We start from the raw sequence: 18370 nt of genomic DNA on the forward strand, positions 1-18370 counted from the left end.
AAACAAATATTTCTCCGATTTGCAGCTTTGTTATCCGTCTGTTCTTACAAATGACAAATTGGTCAAATGGGAGTTAAGCAAAGTTAGATCCACAAATTAAAAATGATAAAATATATTTTTATTATAATAAAACCAATTAATTATAATATATGAGCATTGCAGGAGAAATATTAAATATTTAAAAAATGGCTACTTTTTAGGATTTTTGAAAAAAATATGGCTCAGAAGAGAGAGCGCTGCATCCTCCATCTGTTTTTCTGTTTCTCTGATCTGCAGCCATTTATGTGATAGAGAGGAAGTGGTTGAAGGCTGGTCTGTGGTGGAAAACTACAAGGATGCTATTTTTATTTAACCTGTTTAGGAAACGTAACTGCAGTGATTGTTGTTTTTTTGACACAGACACAGACAATCTTCAGTTGAGATAATGTGAATAAAGCTTATCTGCTATGTTGTGCTATCAGGGAATTGATTGAAACGTAAGCTTTGACCTTTGGCCTGAAGCTCTCGTAATATCTGCTTCTTTTCTGACCTCTAAAGTGAATAATACCATGCTTATTCACACTGATGTAATCATACTTTTCACTTGAACTGACATTCGCTCTTGGTAATATCTGCACACACATATGTTGGTGTTTTGTTGCTTCTGAAATGGAGCATTCATCAGATTAACCAGAGCTACAGAGGTATGAAAGGTTTCCATGGGTGAAAAACTACTAGCTACTACTAGCTAAACATGTAAGGCACGACCTCTCTGTTTATGTTTTTTGTCACTTCTCTGAGAATTACAACAGTTATTATAAAATCTTTGATGGAGGAACTTGGTGACGTTAATTGGTGGTTTTCAGAGATATTCTTTTGATAGAAACTGTTATATGGACCTGTAGCATATGAAAGTGAACTAGCTGCTGGTTGCAACAAGCAAACCTCACTGATTATATTATTGTGTTTGTTTATAATCAGGTTTATTTCAGAGTTTAGCTTAATCCACATCAGGGCTCCCCAAATCCAGGCTTCGGGGACCAGTGTCCCGTACCTTTTAGATGTGTCTCTGGTCCAACACGCCTGAATCAAATGGCGGATTTAGTTCCTCAGAACGCTTCATGATCTCCAGAGTCCTGCTGAGTATCTGACTTAGGTGAGAGACACATTTAAAACTTGCAGGACAATGGCCCTCAGGCCTGGACTTGAAGACCCCTGACCTAGAGGAACTCAGGACAGAGAAAGATAACAGAACAACAGGCAAACACTGACATCTGCTGGCTGACCAGTGTAATTCAAACTGTCTTATTTCTTGTTGGCGTGAACTCAGAATAGTTTAAAAATATCCAGTCATTGAATATGTGTGTCTATCTAAAATAATATCCAATAAATTAGGCAATTTATTTCAGTAACTCAAGTCACAAGTCAAACAGATTATATAGATTACATTTTAATTTTAATAAACATATCAGAATCTGTTCAGCAAAAATGTTTCTTAAGGCAAATAAACTTGAGACAGTTTTCTCGAGGCATGTTTCATAGAGAGAACAACACATTCCTTCATCTCAATTCGTTTTGACTGCTGCAATTTATGCTGGTGTCAGTCAAGCGTCCCTTTCGCATAGATTCCCAATTTTTATCAAAAGGCAACACAATAAAGAGACGTGGATTATTCATACAAAAACGTTATTTATTTCTGCCATAAAAAATTGTCACACAGTAAAATATAATCTGTATATAAAATATAAATTACAAAACACATCTAATGAACAATTGACATATTTCTTTGACTGCATGGCATCTCAATCTTGGCCAAAAAAAACGCAGATCAACACATAATTTATACGTATGATTCAAAGTGCTTGAGACTCAACGCAAATATTGCAGAAGGCAAAACAGGTCAACCCAAAGACTTGACACCTCTATAGTGGGAAAGCTGTAATTCGAGCTGGTTTCTCTGGCAGGACTTCCCACTTCCTGCAAACGTAACATGACAAAGTGCCGACTGTTCATCTCCGGGGGAAATTAGGTGAAAGGTGTCTGGCATGAAGACTTTTGCATATCAGCTCCTGGTAACTACATCCATCATAAATTACATTTTAATAAGTTTACACAATCTTAGTTCAGCTTTCGAAAATGTGTTCCGCGCGTTAAAGCCGCAAAAATGGTTTGTGATCTCACTCTTATGACAATGCGAATCAATCCGATTAAGCTGCGTGATTGGACTGATTAATCGATCACATGGCCTCGCTGTATTAAAATAAATGACCCACCTGGCTGCATGCGCATCTATAGACAGCAGCAGTTCCTGTCAAATCTGTGCTGCCCTGGTTAATGATTTGCGGGTTATCTCGTACTTAGTACTTGAGCGTGGAGTTTGGAGTCTGCCCTCCCCTCAGATAAAGCAGGACACAAGAGGCTCGGGCTCGCTTTGCGTTCTCCTTTTGGCCTTTTCATTGGTGCCACTTCAGCGGCTTTTGGGGTTTGGATCACCTGGCTGCGGGGAGAGGAGGACGCACAATGTTGGTTCTGGCTGTTTTGTTGCTTTGCGCAGCCACTTCTGTCACAGCCTCTACCAAAGGTGAGTGAATTGGTTCTTGAGATGCTTAGACGCCAGCAGTCCTTTAGATGACAGCAGACTGAAGACAACTGGTTCATCTGGAGCCTGCAAAACTATTGTTTTGTAGTTGCAATCTTAAAACTTGGACACTTTGCTCAGAACTTGGAAGCTGCTGTTGGACTTTTTGAGCAGTTTTAAGATTTTCAGTCTGGATTTGGGAAAGAAGAAGAATGAATGAATCGATGCAGGCTGGGACTCTCCATCACATTCATAGTCAGAAATAATCTTTTAGAAACAGTCAGAAGGGAAAAAGTCAGATGATAACCTTGCTGACAGTTTACTTTTTAAGTCCCTGAAATATTTAAGGCAGTTTGATGCAACAAACTGACCCTGAATTTCATTTGGTGAAAGTTTAGCATAGACAGCCGGTGATGAAATCAGAAAGTGACACGTCAGTGTGTATTCCCTCATGGCCGAATGACACATCTATCAGAGGGTTTGCCATTAATGTAGCAAGCAGGAGATTACTGAAACACACCCAGTTCAATGATTGAATCAGCTCAACACCATGTCCACTATTCACTAAGAAGAATAAGTAGAGATGAGACGATACAAGTCTAATCTCTACTTATTGAAATATGAAATGGGGATATATGAAATATGAAATGAATTGAAATATGATGGGGAAAGTCCATTGATGTCTTTTTATGGCTGCTTAAAAGTTTTTTGTTGTTGTTGTTCAGAAAAAAAAATCTATTGAAAACGATTCTTAGTTTTTCTTGCATACTAAGGTTTGCAAAGAAGATTGCTTTCAAACCCAGCGACAAAAATATTTGGCACTATTTTGCACTAGTAAGCAAAACTGTTTCAGCTTAATACCCTATGAAAAATATTTTAAGACAATTCTGATTACAAAACATCTTTAATAAATGACTAAACTGCTTTCAGTTACTTACACTTTATGGTAAATTTACATTGACAATGATAAGTTAGATGAGCTTTTCATTGTAGCGTCTTGTCATTTTGACTTTGCTTCAAGTTGCATTTCCTATTTTACCAGGTGCTGCTGCTGCTGCTGGACCCCGGCTGAACAATAACCAGCTGTACAAATTCAGCTACACCACTGAGCTCCTGCTGGACAAGGCTCGGGGGTCAAAGGAGGGCAGTGCCGGCTACAGAATCTCAAGTGACGTGAACATTAACCTTGTATGGAGAGATCCGAGCAACAAGGACGACCAGCTGATTCAGCTGGCTGTATGTGGGCCCAAAAAATTACTTTTCCAGTTCTCTAAATAAGGTTCTCCTTTTAGAATAAAAGTACATTTGATAATTTCCTTAAGAGGTTACTCTCTTCAACAGATCTCAAATGTGAGGATTGAGCCCGTGACTGAGAGGTCAGAGAAAAACAACATCCTTCATGGAGCCACGACCGAAAGCGTCTTGGGGAAAACCAAACTAGCAGCTCTAACAAAACCTTTCCTGGTGCATCTGAAAAATGGGAAGGTGAGAACTTCAACACTACCACTCATTTTTAACATCTGTAGCTATAGTGTCTGCATTTTCTTGCAATGATATTAAGTGGAGTGTCCAGAATAGCTTTTGACCCCAGATATAACACACCTTTTACTATAGCCAGAGAGCAATTCTTGAAAAGGCTATCTGTAGTATACAAGTACTGATATGCAGGCATGTGCAGGAGTGGAGGAAAGCCAGGCAGATGTCTTCAGAGCATTCTAATTTTTTTTTCTATTTGCATAGTGTTAAAGTGATGATGCTGGCAGGGGAAATACCAGAAATGTGTGTGCGTTTATCAAAGGTCAGCTGATTCAGAAGGTCAATGTCTACATTTATGAATGAGTCAGAGTAAAAGAAATGGTTGTAGGTTGGTGGAAGAATATCTTAGTGAGGTAAACTACTAATGTGAATGATGTCAGTGTCTTTGATAACCTGTTGAGTTCAGATATAAAGGAGACCTCAAATGAAATTTACCTTAATGGAGATCTTAATGGTATTAGTAGTAGATTTAGTAGTTAAAAAAAAGAAGTTATTTATTGTTTCCATTCCAGGTGTTTAGTAGTGCTGAAAAGGTTTGAGAATTTTTTTAGTCTTGAATAAACTATATTTAAAATGATAAAATGATTAATAAAAAAAACACTCACAGTATTTTATTTTAGACTTTCATTCTTGAGTATTCAATGATAATATTGTGATAAGAGATTATGTCAGACTATGTTTATGAGAGAATAGTTGTCAATGACAACAGAGGACATTTTAAGCTGTTTCTAGCATCTTATGTTAGCAGATAGTGCTGCAAGAACAATATTCTGCTGTTGACCTACATCAATTAAATAATGTAGGCGTTTACATTTACTGATATTTCCAAAAGGATGCCAACATTTCCAAATTCAACATGTTGCATGATAGACAAAGGTTGCTTTTCTGAAGCTTTTCTGTCATTATACCATCTTTCTCTCCCACATCCTGATTTAATGTGATATGTTTAAAGAACTCTTCTCCTTTAAGTGGCTCCTTCCATATTTATGCCTCCAATCTAAAACTGCACTTTCTTTTTTTGTTATCTGTTTTTTTGGATCTGCATACATTTTCCTTAAAATACTCTAAAGGTTGGCTGCCATGTTTAAAAACTAATCCACTTTTTCTTCTCTCATTTTTAAGCATGCATATTAATGAAAATGGTTGTATTTTTTTTCTAAACACAGTTTATTTAGGATGTGTAATTTACTTTGTTGCATTTTCTTCTCATCTCTCAACTTTGTGTTCACGACAAAACTAAAGTTGGATTCTTCAAAGTACAGTAACATGGTTTAAAATAATGAAGAAAGGAAATTGGCATATTCATTATTGAAAGACTTATCAGAAAATGTCACTTATGTCCACAATAAACTGCTGTATAGCTTGGAAATTTTATTACTAAATGGCTTATAATTCATTGTCAGACAATTTTCTTCCAAGTAACAATTTGTTCTTTCGTAGCTTAAAGCAGACTTTGAAAATATGTAGATTGACTTTATCCTATAAGAAGCACCTTACTGTAATATAAATTTTATTCTAGAATAAATAAATCCATCCTCTCTACTCAGAAATGTTTCCAAGACATTTTCTTCCTGTCTTTTCTACAGTGCAGACAGAATAGAATTAATTTTAAAGTTTCCACTAAAGAAGAAACATTTTTGTTTGTCGGTCAAACGGGTAGACGAGTTTCCACTGGTGTTGTCAGATTATTTATACCAGCCAGAAAGGGGGAGGAATAACACACAGTAGCAGCAGATGGCCTATTTATGGAAGTCATATCTGATATTATGGCTGAGTACCACAAGTAAATATTATACTGTAAAGGAAACATTGTAGGATGATGTAATTGGCTCCTTTCTACATTCATGACCTGGAAACTGTGTGTCATTGAGCTAAACTGAACCCCTGTTTGGAGAAGTTTGGCAGGTAACGTTTTGGTGGCCTGTATAATCTCTAAAGGGATTTGTGCAGCCATTTTGATTTTCAAAAATGTTTAATTCCAGTGAAATCTTTCATTGTACTAGATTAAACATGTTTTATCTTGGCAGTTAATGGTTGGGATTTGGTTGACATGGCAATAATACTGTAGATTGCTTTATTTTTATTTTAATACAGCAAAATAAAAGTAATTTTCTCTTTTCTTATATGAAAGCATAGCTCTTAAAGAAAAGCTTTACATAGAACTTAGTCAATATTTATATTTTTTGCCCATTTCTAATTGGTAAAAAATGCACCAAATATTTAACTATATTTAATACTTAAGGTACTCAGTCTCATCGTTTGTTTTTAGATAACTTCCAACAAAAATTGAATGGTAAAATGCCACACATGGAAAATCCATTCTTGGTACATAAAAGCTAGTCTTTAAAGTGAGAGAAAATGGTAGAAAATAGATCCAGATGCATCCACTTATGGGGAAAAAACCAGCAACAAACAAAAGTTTTATGTATGCACTATACCAAAATGTCTCTCCTTTGACTGATCATCAACATATTCCAGTCCTTGGAGATCTAATCTGTAGAAAAAGTGAAATTCCACTTGTCTAACTTTTAACATATGAACTTCAACAAATTACCGCATGATTATTCCTAATTTCATTTACTCAACACAGCAGTAACATTTTAGTCATTTTTGTGAGAATGTCGGGCACAACATTTCCAGTTTAATCCATTGTTTTATTTTCAACATTTAAAAAAAAATCTGACATTTACTAAATCATCATTAGCCCCATTCACAGTGTTGATAGCTGGCAATGAAAAGTTGGCAGTCAGGTCTATATGTATGTAAATTTGACTAACTCTCAGCACAATTTCAGTGAAATGTCACAAAGCTCACACAAAACTACTTTACTCTATATGCTGAAGAAATGTCTGATGTATTTCAATTCTGGCTCTTTAGCATTATCCAGCCAGATATCTTGTTACCATCAGAGGTTCAATAGTAAAGTATCACACTAATAATTGCCTTAAACAATCCTTAAATATTATTGTTGGGGGCATCAGAAGATCAACAATTTACTTCTAACTAAGTAGCTATTAAAAACTCATTCAGTAACTATAGGTGCTAATGCTGTAATAGTCTGAGTGTGGTTTTGATCTGGACTCCAGAGAGTAACATATAATGTAAATAGTGTCAGATATCATAACTATGCACATATGTTTGTGAACACAAATGTACCATAGGAAACTGACACCCTGGATGCCTTTGTGAAGGCTGCTTTGCTCAATAGTTAATTTATCTACAGGTCAAAGTTTTGCTGCATATCATTTCAAAGCATATTTGTTGCTTTCTTTCTTACACATCCCATGCAGATAAAGGCATTCTATTCCTACTGGTCAGAACCTGCAACCATCAAGAATTTAAAAAGAGGCATCAGCAGCTTGTTGCAGTTTCAGATCCATACTGGGAAAGTTGTTGAGGTAAAGAGCATTGCAATATTTACTCACCAGAAGTGATTGTATAATTTTTTTTTTTCAATGCTTGCAAATTGGTAAACAAACTCAAACCATGTCGTACAACAGAATGATGTTTCCGGAAGGTGCACAGTTCAGTATCAAGCAACACAAGTTCAAGTTACAAGAACCAAAATCCTGGAGACGTGTAAGACTTCAGAGACCGGATTTACCACACATAGTACGGTCAGTCAGCTTTCAGAACAACTCGTCATCTTATAGAAGAAGTGGTCAGTTGTGAAGTTCTAAAATGTCATTTAATATCTTCTCCCATCCAGGTATTGGGTGTAAATAGGAAGTCCAGTTCTGTTACAGTGTTTAAACTTGAAGATGGTTTCATCCGGTCAGCAGAGGCTGAAGAAACTCACTTTCTGGCTGTTAATGCTCACCGATCCACTGCTGCTAAAATCCTATCCAGGTAATAGGGTAATATAAGGTTATCTACAAAAAGTTGAATGTAATTGTATTGTTTTTTTTTACACGTATAAAAAAATGGGTAAACACATTTTTATATGTTTTATAACCTAAACATATAAAGATGTTTAGGTTTGTTATAACTAGATCTGTGACTGGAAACTCTATATGTCCACATTATTGTTTCCTAGACAATCCCTAGTGCTCCTGGGTAAAGAGGCCGGACCATTTGAGGCGGCTGGAAAGGACGTTGCTGGAGTCGTCAAGTCAGTAGATGAAAAACTGGCAGCTGTTGGTGTTGTTCCTGAGAAGCTAAAAACCCAATGCAAAGGCTGTCCTTCAGTAAGTACAAATTATTCTTCACACACTATATCTTCACTCTGTACTCATACACAAAGATGGGTTGGTTTTGAAATTACTGTATGGTGGTAGAGATTTGTTTCATCCACATAAGAAAACTTCAAAATTTCCTGAAAGGGTAAATATGACAAATGGTAAATGGACTGAACTGAGCTTTTCAAATGAACAAATATCACATTTTAGAGCCAGAAAAACCTCCTAAAAGTCAAGAATGTTTTCAAAGTAAAAATAAATCACAATCGACCTTTACAATGATTTTTCGAAACAGGCAAACAATTTTAAAGTTCAAGATTTTGAAACACCTCATAAATTGAAAGGTACTCCCAGATATGGGTAGCGTGTCATTTGAAGCTGCAGAGAGGATGACTATCCATTTTAACTAAATCATGTCAAACTGATGTGTGTTTACTGGCAACACATGGAGCACAACACATTCCTATGCAGAGAATCTTACTAGGTAGGAAAAGATAAATTGGGTGATATTTGAGAAAGTGAAGCCAGTGGACTTTTCCTAACCCATCAAAGCTAGTCTCTTTGTTAACAGCAACTACTTTTTTCTTAGACTCCAAGCCAAATGAAAGACAGATTGTATTTTGACTTCCTTTCCAACCCACAGAATTAGATTTTTATAACAAGATTCCTGCAGTGCTTTTAAATCCTAATAATTAAAACATGAACTGATTATATGGACTTTCAGCTGCTTTCATTCACTGCTTTTACGTTATAACATGGCCGCATGTTTGGTTAGTTTAACGCATTACAATGACAGCTGGTTGGAAAATGGTTAGTTCAAACACCCATGTTACTGGCAGGTTATAGTCATGAGACAGTGCTTTTAAATCTCTGTGTAAGGTGCCAGTTTGTGTCTCCCTGCTGCTCTTAGACAACATTTCTATTGACTTTGTCTTTGAACTTGTACTCGATCTGCAGACATTGCTATCACTACGTTGTAATGTACATTGACTTCCATATGGTCCTATCATGTTTTTTTTTTCTCACACATTTATCAACTTTCAGCATTGAAACAAAATGGAGCATAATTGAAAATGAAGAGTTATGCAAATGATACATGTATCCACTTTAAATAGTTTCCCAAATGGCTTTTTGTATCTCCAAGGTACTCCCAATAAGCAGCTAAACATCTAATTTCTTTCAATTCACTGATTATAAAAAGCAACAGTACAGGATTCTAATTCATCCAGTTATTATTGTCTTTTTACACATTCTCTGACAAGTTGGACAAGTGTTTATGACAAAATAAATTTTTATAACACACCGTAACTAATCGGACTCAGTGTATTTTTGTACTTGAAACACTGACTGAAGATGATATGTCCTCTAATCCTTTTCTGCCCCCTGTGTTCCCCACACTTAGCTCTTCGAACATTGGCAGGCGGCGCAAAAGCAGCTGGAGCCAGGGAGCCTGTCCAAAGCCATGGCTCCTCGCAGCTTCCTGGGCTTCATTCAGAGCATTAGGAAGGCGTCCAAGGACGAGATTCTCAAAGTTCTGAAAAGCGCCAGCAAGACAACCCTGTAAACCAGATCCTACCTTTTATATATAGAGATTTTATGACTCTGCTTCTCACTTAACCTGAAAATGTTACATTCTAAGAATCTGTGAAGGCAACTATCCTTCCAAAGTGTTAACATTTGTTGCTTTAATTACTTTCTGCTTCTGTCAGACCTCAGGTGGTAGACGCAGTGACTTCTTCTCAAACCCCTGCATCTCTGGATGCCATGCTTGAGTTTCTTAATTTCACCGACGCAAAGGGTTCCGTTCTGCAGGAGCGTTTTCTCTATGCATGTGGCTTTGCCTCCCATCCCAATGAGAGAATGCTCCAGGCTCTGCTGGTAGGTGTAGAGCAGAGGTTTGACATGTGCTCACAACAGACAGAGGATTTTGTTTAGTTTTACACATTTTAGACAAACCTCAAACTATTTTCTGTAATCACTTGGCAGGTCCTTTACCTGAACGTGGCTTACGGAAATGGTACACATGTAACATGTATGAGTACATGTTACTCATGGAATTGTGAACATTTTCCAAAAATGTTCACAGTTGTTAAAATTTCCTCCGTTTTGTTTTGTTACAACCACACACAAATAAAATGCATTTTTATTTATTTTCATTTTTGTTGATGCTCTAAAGCAAAAAGGAAAAGTTTACATGATTTAAAAAATCATTTATAAAAAAAAAAAACGTGAAAAAGCAACATGCTGGCAGGTTTGCTATGATGCCATACATTTTTGGATGATTATTTTAATGCCACTGGATGTGATGTTTATAGTTTGGGACACTGTTCTTTAAACTTCTGAATAGAAATACATCTCACATTTTTCAGACTTTTACTAGTAAACAAATTGAAAATCATGTATCCTATTTCTTTCATGTTACAAATATACTCTTATTCATAATTTATAACACTATTTCCCAAACAAAATTTATTGAATTTTCTGGTTGACAAAATGTGAAAAAATGGAAGGGGAGTGACAAAATTTCTGCAGTACTGTAAGTGCATTACTTTTCAAGAAACTGTAAAAATGTTCTCTTTGCAGAACATTGCTAAGGGAAAGATTGGCAGCACGGAGATCAAAGAATCTGTGGTGATCATCATGGGAGCTCTGGTCCACAAGCTGTGTCTGAAAGGAAGCTGTAATTTATCGGTGAGCTTCCAGGAAAATCTTTAAAAACAAAAAGCTAAAGTTACCAGAATTTTATACCTTGATGCACGCTTCTGTATGGTGCCAGAATTTGTGTAGTTCTCCTGAGAATTGGTTTTGAGATTGAATATTTTTCCATTTCAGACAGTGGTGCAGGTGAAGAAGATGATTTTAGAAGGTCCTGAAAGCACGCAGGTTGAGTCCGAGGTCCAGATGTACCTTCTGGCACTGAAGAACTCTCTGCTTCCTGAGGCCATTCCCATCCTCACAAAGATTGCAGAGTCGGAGGTGGGATCTTACAGCACCATTGCCCTTACAGCCCTGGAGAGATATGACGTCAGCCTCATCACCCCAGAGGTAAACCACAGCAAACATTACAGCTCGTTTAATGGGTTTTATGTGCATGTAGACTGACTGACCTCAAACTTTTCTCCCACTTTCCAGGTCAAACAGACTGTGAACAGGATTTACCACCAGAACAGGCGAATCTATGAGAAGAACGTGAGAGCTGCTGCTGCTGACGTCATCCTCAGTAGCAACCCTTCATACATCGAGGTGAAAAATCTGCTTCTGTCCATCGGAAACCTGCCGCATGAAATGAACAAGTACATGCTGTCGAAGATCCAAGACATCCTTCGCTTTCAAATGCCAGCCAGGTTTGTTATACAGGAAGCTCACAGAGCAGTCAGTCCAACAAACCTAAACATAAACTCATATGTAGAACATAATAACATAACATTAACTTATTCCTTGCATTTCTGCAGCAAAATTATACGTCAAGCTTTGGAGGACATGATTTCCCATAACTATGATCGCTTTGCTAAAGTTGGGTCATCGTCTGCATTCTCAGGATTCATGGCCCGTAAGTAACAGAAAAATTTTTTTTTCTATCCTGAAAATGCTTTGTATTGCTAAAGGCTTCATAATCCTTGAATGTCTTTCAGTTTTAGCCAAATTTAAATATATTTTACCAGGAATTTTATGTGACAGACAAACACAAAGTTGCACATAACAGCTGCAACTTTGTACTGCCTCTACCAGCCTTAAGTATGTAGGGACTGAACCTTCTACCCATTCCTCTTTGCAAAATAGCTCAAGCTCAGTCAGATTTGATGGAAAGTGTCTGTCTATATCAGTTTTCACATATTTCAACAAAGTTTTAATGAACTTAGGCCTATAATGAATATCTTTATTTGTATTATACACCGTTCCATTGTAGCTCTGACATTCTCTTCCTGTATTGTGAAGGTGGACTTTATTTTTGAGTATCAGATTGAAGGTTGATTAAAATGCTGCAATTTCTGATTTTTACCTGTCAAAACTTTTTAACTTTGTCTCTTGTACCACTTTTAATTAATTGTGACTTTGTCTTGGTGTGTCATATAAATTCCCGATTAAATACAATGAGAGTTTTGGGTTTACTGTGGCAAGATGTGAAAAAAGTTCAAAAGTTATGGCTGCTTATTCCAGGCACCTGTGATACTATTTCTACAGGCTGCAACTTGGTGAAAATAGGCATGGAAAATCAAAGCTGTTAAAATGATCACTGAATTAAAACATTTTACAGAAGCATTTTATATTGGTCTTGAATAAATAACAAAAAGACTAAAATCAAACAACCCACTGTTTCCACAGAATCTCCTGATGTGACCTCGACGTACAGTTTGGACATCCTGTACTCCGGCTCTGGTATCCTCAGAAGAAGCAACATGAATATTTATGGTGCCAGTCAAGGTTCAATGCTACATGGACTGCAGGTGCACACACAAGGACACGCAAGTTTTTATTATTAATATTATTTGTCGAAAAAATCTGGCTTATGCTAATCTGATATTTCTTTTTGTCTTTCAGGTGGCGATTGAGGCTCAGGGTTTAGAGTCTCTAATCGCTGCCACTCCCGATGAGGGAGAGGAAGACCTGGAGTCGTTTGCTGGTATGTCAGCTCTGCTGTTCGATGTTCAGCTGCGACCCGTCACGTTCTTCAAGGGTTACAGTGACCTCATGTCCAAAATGTTCTCCATGACCGGGGAGCCAATGAACGTGGTGAAAGGACTCATCCTGCTCACAGATCACTCTGAGGTACACGGCTTAACACAGAGAGCTTTTGCATTTTTTAAAGTGGAATCCTATTTAAAGCTCTTATGGAAAACAGAACAATATTGTGTGTAGAGGTCCAGCTTTTTTGGGTTTCTTTTTTAATAGCTCCAACCACAATGGAGCTAAACTCAACTTAATAAGCACGTTAGCGGAAGCTGAGCAGAAAAGGCGCTCGTAAACCATGTTTAACATGTGCGCCATATGGTGTCTATTAATTTACAGATATGGCGCATATATATCAAGCTTCTCTCACCAGAGCTTTGGTATGTCTGTGTCAAGCCCCCAACAGCTTTAGCCTTAAAGAGAACAGTGTCTGAAGTGCTGGATGCCATCACTTAAACAGGTTGATGAAGCCATAATTGTCCTATTTTTGAAAAGGGAGCTGTCCATTTTGACTTCTGTGCCCTTTCTGTTAGATAAATAAAATGCTGTCTAAGGAAATGTCAACCACTCAGTTAAATACTGCTGATTTGATTCTCACCAAATTCACTGATGCTGCTAATTAAATTGTGGAAAAAGGCTTAAAATAAGATCAGCTATATTAACAATTTCACACTAAAAGAGAAAGAAAATCTTTAATTTAGTATTTTCAGTATTGTAAATCTCACTTCAACAAATAAATTGATGCAGATGACAAGTATTGTATAACCCCCTTTTGTCAAAAAGGACACATTTTTTATTTGTATTTTTTTTACTTTTCAAAAATAGGGCAATAATACCTTCATCAAGATGTTATATAATTTTATTTTATTTATTTATTTACTTTTTAAAAAAATGTTCCAAACATTTTGGTTTTATTTAAATAAAAAAATATTTGGGATGTTATTGCTAGCTATAAACAATAAAAAACAGTAATTTCTTAACATGAGATCCCCCATCACTGAATAATTGTCCACAAATTTAAAGTTAGATTTCTTTTTTGAGTTTGAGCCTACAGTTTCAGCAATACAACATTGTCATTCTAGGTCATTTATCACCAAATATATGACTAATCTAATATATGTAACTTAAATTCAGCAGAGAAATATTGCAATGTTTGCTATGAATTTTGTCATTATGGAAATAATAAAAAATGCACAAATTTAACAATGAAACATTCTTCCTTACTCAGACAGCCCTAATCTCAAAACTTCACTCTTGTGTATTTTGTTTCGATTTGTCATCCTGCAGGTCATCCAGCTTCAGTCAGGTCTGAAGGCGAATGCAGAGTTTCAAGGAGGCTTAGCCATTGACATTTCCGGAGGGATGGAGATAAGCCTGTGGTACAGAGAGTCAAAAACCAGCGTCAATAACAGGTACCGGTCAAAAACGCTGATATAAACAACTTGCGTCATCAGAGAATATGCTCTCTGCATCTGGGTCCTGGCCAAAGTTCAGTCACGTAAATTTATGGATTAACTCACCAAGTCAAAGAAGTGCTATATGCGCCGTATGACTTAATGCACATGCAGGTCAAAGGCCTGGTTGACATTTACACAATTCTTAGAAAACAATCTTGGTGCCTTGAAAGGAAGATAATTTTAGAGGTTCCTGCCATGTCACTCAGTTTGACAGGATTTCTGTTGATGCTGGGTTTATCTGAACTTTAGCAGGTCTATAAGTACCGTCTGATTCATCCGTTCCACCGGCTCTCTGGCCCGGCTCCAGGATTGCGCGTCACGCCTGGACCCTTTGTCGTGTGCCGGCGACGTCGGGTTGTGTCTGAGTCTCTATTTTAAAAGCATTACAGTCAACACACGACAGTAGCTGCTGAATATGGAGCACGTCATCACTTCTGAATCAGATGGCTCGTGGCATCAGGTGATGAAATGGGGCTTAAGAGGAACGCAAGAGAATTTAAACCTTTAAATATGGTTTTATGGCTGAGCTAACTCATGCTGTCGTGTCACTTTAAGTCAAATTTAGGTTACACGGTAAATTAAGAAAGACAACTATTTTAATGTTTTAAATTATTGGATTCAGTACACTTCGGAGGATCGTCACTTAGGCTAGATGTTATTGTGCTTTTTTTTTTTTTATAAATCTCACCTTTTCTTTACAACTGGGCTGATCCATGTCTTCAGGATTAGTTGTGTGCATGCAAATGGCAGAGGCAGGTGAATGGCCAAGCATAGCTGCACCTCTCCACTGCTGATAATAGACTGGATGCCATGGATATGTATAGGGCAACACCAAACCACAATAGCCTTGCCAGCTTGCCTGGCTGGTCTCCCCGGGCAAAGTTAGAAAAGTATTTTTTTTTTCTTTTTTGTTTCTTAATTTGAAACACAAGGTAAATAAAATATCTGGAACAGGTAATACTATGTTGAAAAACTATTGTATTGTTCTGTTTTTTAATCAGGAAATGCTTTAGCACAGAGAACAATAGAGGTAATGGGGTTTGGGATTTTGGTTAAACCAGTTAAAAATCTGTCTAAGGCTGTGAGGACTCAAGATGTTTCCTTACATCAATGTGCACAAACATTTTAGACCTTACTGGCACACATGTACGTTCATTCCTATTTGTGTCAGGTCATCTGTATCAGATTGATCATCTCAGGAGTCTACAGTTTTTCACAGCCTAATGGGCGGCAATATTCAAAGTATTTTTTATAGCTTTCCCAGCAGTTATTGTCACTAAAGTTAGGAGTTGACACTTGAAAAATGTTTTTAACCAATGAAAAACAGTAGGATGTGCCATTTGCTCTGGTAGTAGCTGATATTAGAAATTATTTGTCTCAATTATTTGTGTTTAAATACAAAGGAGCGCTTTATCTGATAGATATTTTACAACACAATGCACACTACTTATTTAGTAAGACTCAAACAATCAAATGTACTCATTCAGAATTTATGCTGGGAGTTTTCACCACATTCTGCATGTGAGCCGCATTGTATGCAGAACTGGCAGCTGTTCAGCAAGCTCTGACTTTTTCATTAAAGGCTAGATCATTTTGGGAGGCTTTTCTCTCCCCTTCATAAATGAAATTATGATTTGAAAGTTTCCTTTAGCATTTACTGGGATTATCTTTGTGTGTTATTAAAGCTTGTTTGATATGAGACAAATGTAACAAAAATAAATCTGGAAAGTACACCTATTCATGGTACTGTGCAGCTGATCCCCATGTGCATAGAAATGATCATGTTTGATGTTTAAACCAACAGTTTTTCAATTAATACCTTTCTTTGGTGTAACTCCAACATGACTTTAAGGAGCTTATGAACTGAGCTGTTTGCTATCGAACTCTCACTTTTCTTGATCTCATTGACCGTGCTTTTGCTTGGTTCTCTCCCCAGAGGAGCCTTAGTGGTCACTGGCAACGTAACGGTGGACATGGACTTTTTGAGGGCTGGTGTGGAGGTCAGCTTTGACACAGAAGCCTCTCTGGACTTCATCACCACAGTCCAGTTCTCTGACTATCCCTTCCTGGTGTGCATGCAGATGGACAAGGCTACCTTCCCTGTCAGGTAGACTCTATCCCAAATAGTCTGACTTTCCTTTAGCTGATGTAAGCTTTAACTTTTTGTTTGTGTTTTCTTCTTCTTTTTTTTTTCTTTTTTTTTAGTGAATACTTTTCCAGGTATGAGAGCCTGTCATCAGGGAAGAGTATTATGTCACGAAAGGCTAAAAAGCAGCTTGTGCCTGGCTCTGAGTTCCCTCTCCATCAGGAGAACTCCAACATGTGCAAAAGGGTTTTTGAGTCCAGCTGGTAGAGAAGACATCTGGATGTGTCGACTACCAAAGGATTTACTGGATTCGCAGACGGTTGTCACATGCTTACACTGAAAAAGCAGGTCTTGATTTCTCAGGCAATGAAAGATCATCAAGGGTGGAAAAAAGAGAAATGGTTAATGTTTTTAGTAACGTTTACATTCCTGTGAGTATTTAAGGGGTGCTGGTCATTTTGCTGCTTCATCATTTCATGTTCTTACATTTTTGGCCATATTCTGTCTATCTTTCTTATTTGAATATGTAAATAGTCGTCTTGCCACAGAATAATTTGTTCCGACTATACCTCAAATTGCTCTGGGATGTTTAATGCCTACTTTCACGTTTTGAGAATTTAAAGTTATCTTTATATAATTTACTCATTGTCTTCTATTTAAAAATGTGGTTATGTGATGCTTAAAAGAATGATGATGCTTATAGTTATTTGGTTTGATCATGTCTCGTAGTAGTAGAATCTGAGATCAGAACTACAATAAATGGAAGACGTTGTAAAATAATATACAATTAAATCAAACGTGAGATTAGAGCATATTTAGTATCATTTATCTCCATAAATGCTGAACTAGAATGATAAACTGACATGAAATTATTCTGTGCTAAATGACTACAAATTTAGTACTAAATAATTTCTTCACAGGTAAACAGAAGAAGGGCGTCAAAGTGTTGCTAATAAAAGAGGACATGAATTGGCGAAGGGGCAAAAATGACCCAGTTATATTTAAATCATTTTGATTTAATGTTTTTGTCAGAAATTGGGAGCTTTCACATTTTGTGTTTTTGGATTACTTTGAAAATGATATTTATGATGGGCACATATAATAAACTATGTGAGGCTACAGTGAAGAAGAAGTTGTAAATACTGATGAAGCTGGAAAAAGTGCATAAGCTTTCAAGACCAGAAAACTCTTTCCTGACTATGATATTGTATTTTTTAAATAAATTTGCTGAATGAGACTGGACATGTGAGATTAACAGAGTAATTTTGTTTTTAATTGTATTTGTCATAATCGAGTTGTTTATAACTCTGACAGGCAAAATAAATATCAGAACATTGTTTTCTGTATTTGTACTTGCAAGAGTGTAAGTTGAATATTAAAATATGAACCAATCAACACTTCTATTGACTGAAATTGATTAAAACAGTTTATAATTCTAATGTGATAGAATAAACATGTTAGACATAATCCTTTAAATCCAGTATCCACCCTTCTAATTTGTAAACAGAGACCATGTCTGTATAATCTGGTCTCTGCATGAATTTAGTTGTGTGAAGACCTCAGAGGATTATTAGAGAACATCAGTGAATAAACTGCATCACTGAGATCAAGTAAAGTAGCAAACAGATCAGATAGCATTCTACAATTTACCAACAATTCATCAAAAGAACCCCCCACTTGATGACTTTGTGTTTCTGTGTTTGATATGATGTAAAGCACTTTGAAATGCCTTGCTGCTGAAATGTGCTATACAAATAAAATTTTATTGAAAACAGACCGGAACAGCCTTGCCTGTAGAGGAAACGGGAGCCATGTAGAGGAAGAATCTCTAGCTACAAGAGACTTGGCCATGGCCACAACTGAATGGTTATAGATTAAAGCATATTTA

The 18370-nt window shown here is 36.8% G+C and overlaps 1 protein-coding gene across 1 annotated transcript; it reads left to right on the plus strand.

The window, feature by feature from the left end:
* The first annotated feature begins 2358 nt into the window (after window positions 1-2358).
* mttp (microsomal triglyceride transfer protein) lies at window positions 2359-17819 on the plus strand. The gene is made up of 18 exons (XM_023334414.1): window positions 2359-2560; window positions 3600-3793; window positions 3899-4042; window positions 7384-7491; window positions 7594-7710; window positions 7803-7942; window positions 8130-8280; window positions 9674-9831; window positions 9981-10149; window positions 10855-10962; window positions 11104-11316; window positions 11404-11615; window positions 11724-11821; window positions 12595-12716; window positions 12811-13038; window positions 14227-14351; window positions 16333-16503; window positions 16602-17819. Exons 1-18 carry the CDS (start codon window positions 2500-2502, stop codon window positions 16747-16749), a joined length of 2667 nt encoding a protein of 888 aa, XP_023190182.1. The 5' UTR covers window positions 2359-2499; the 3' UTR covers window positions 16750-17819.
* The last annotated feature ends 551 nt before the right edge of the window (window positions 17820-18370 follow it).

Source organism: Xiphophorus maculatus, chromosome 5 (genome assembly GCF_002775205.1).
Source record: "Xiphophorus maculatus strain JP 163 A chromosome 5, X_maculatus-5.0-male, whole genome shotgun sequence".
Lineage (NCBI taxonomy): Eukaryota > Metazoa > Chordata > Actinopteri > Cyprinodontiformes > Poeciliidae > Xiphophorus > Xiphophorus maculatus.

Coding starts and splice junctions, on each gene's coding strand:
- mttp (XM_023334414.1), top strand. CDS start 2,500: ATGTTGGTTCTGGCTGTTTTGTTGCTTTGCGCAGCCACTTCTGTCACA. Junction 7,711..7,802: donor GATTTACCACACATAGTACG/GTCAGTCAGCTT, acceptor TCTCCCATCCAG/GTATTGGGTGTAAATAGGAA. Junction 11,822..12,594: donor ATTCTCAGGATTCATGGCCC/GTAAGTAACAGA, acceptor CTGTTTCCACAG/AATCTCCTGATGTGACCTCG.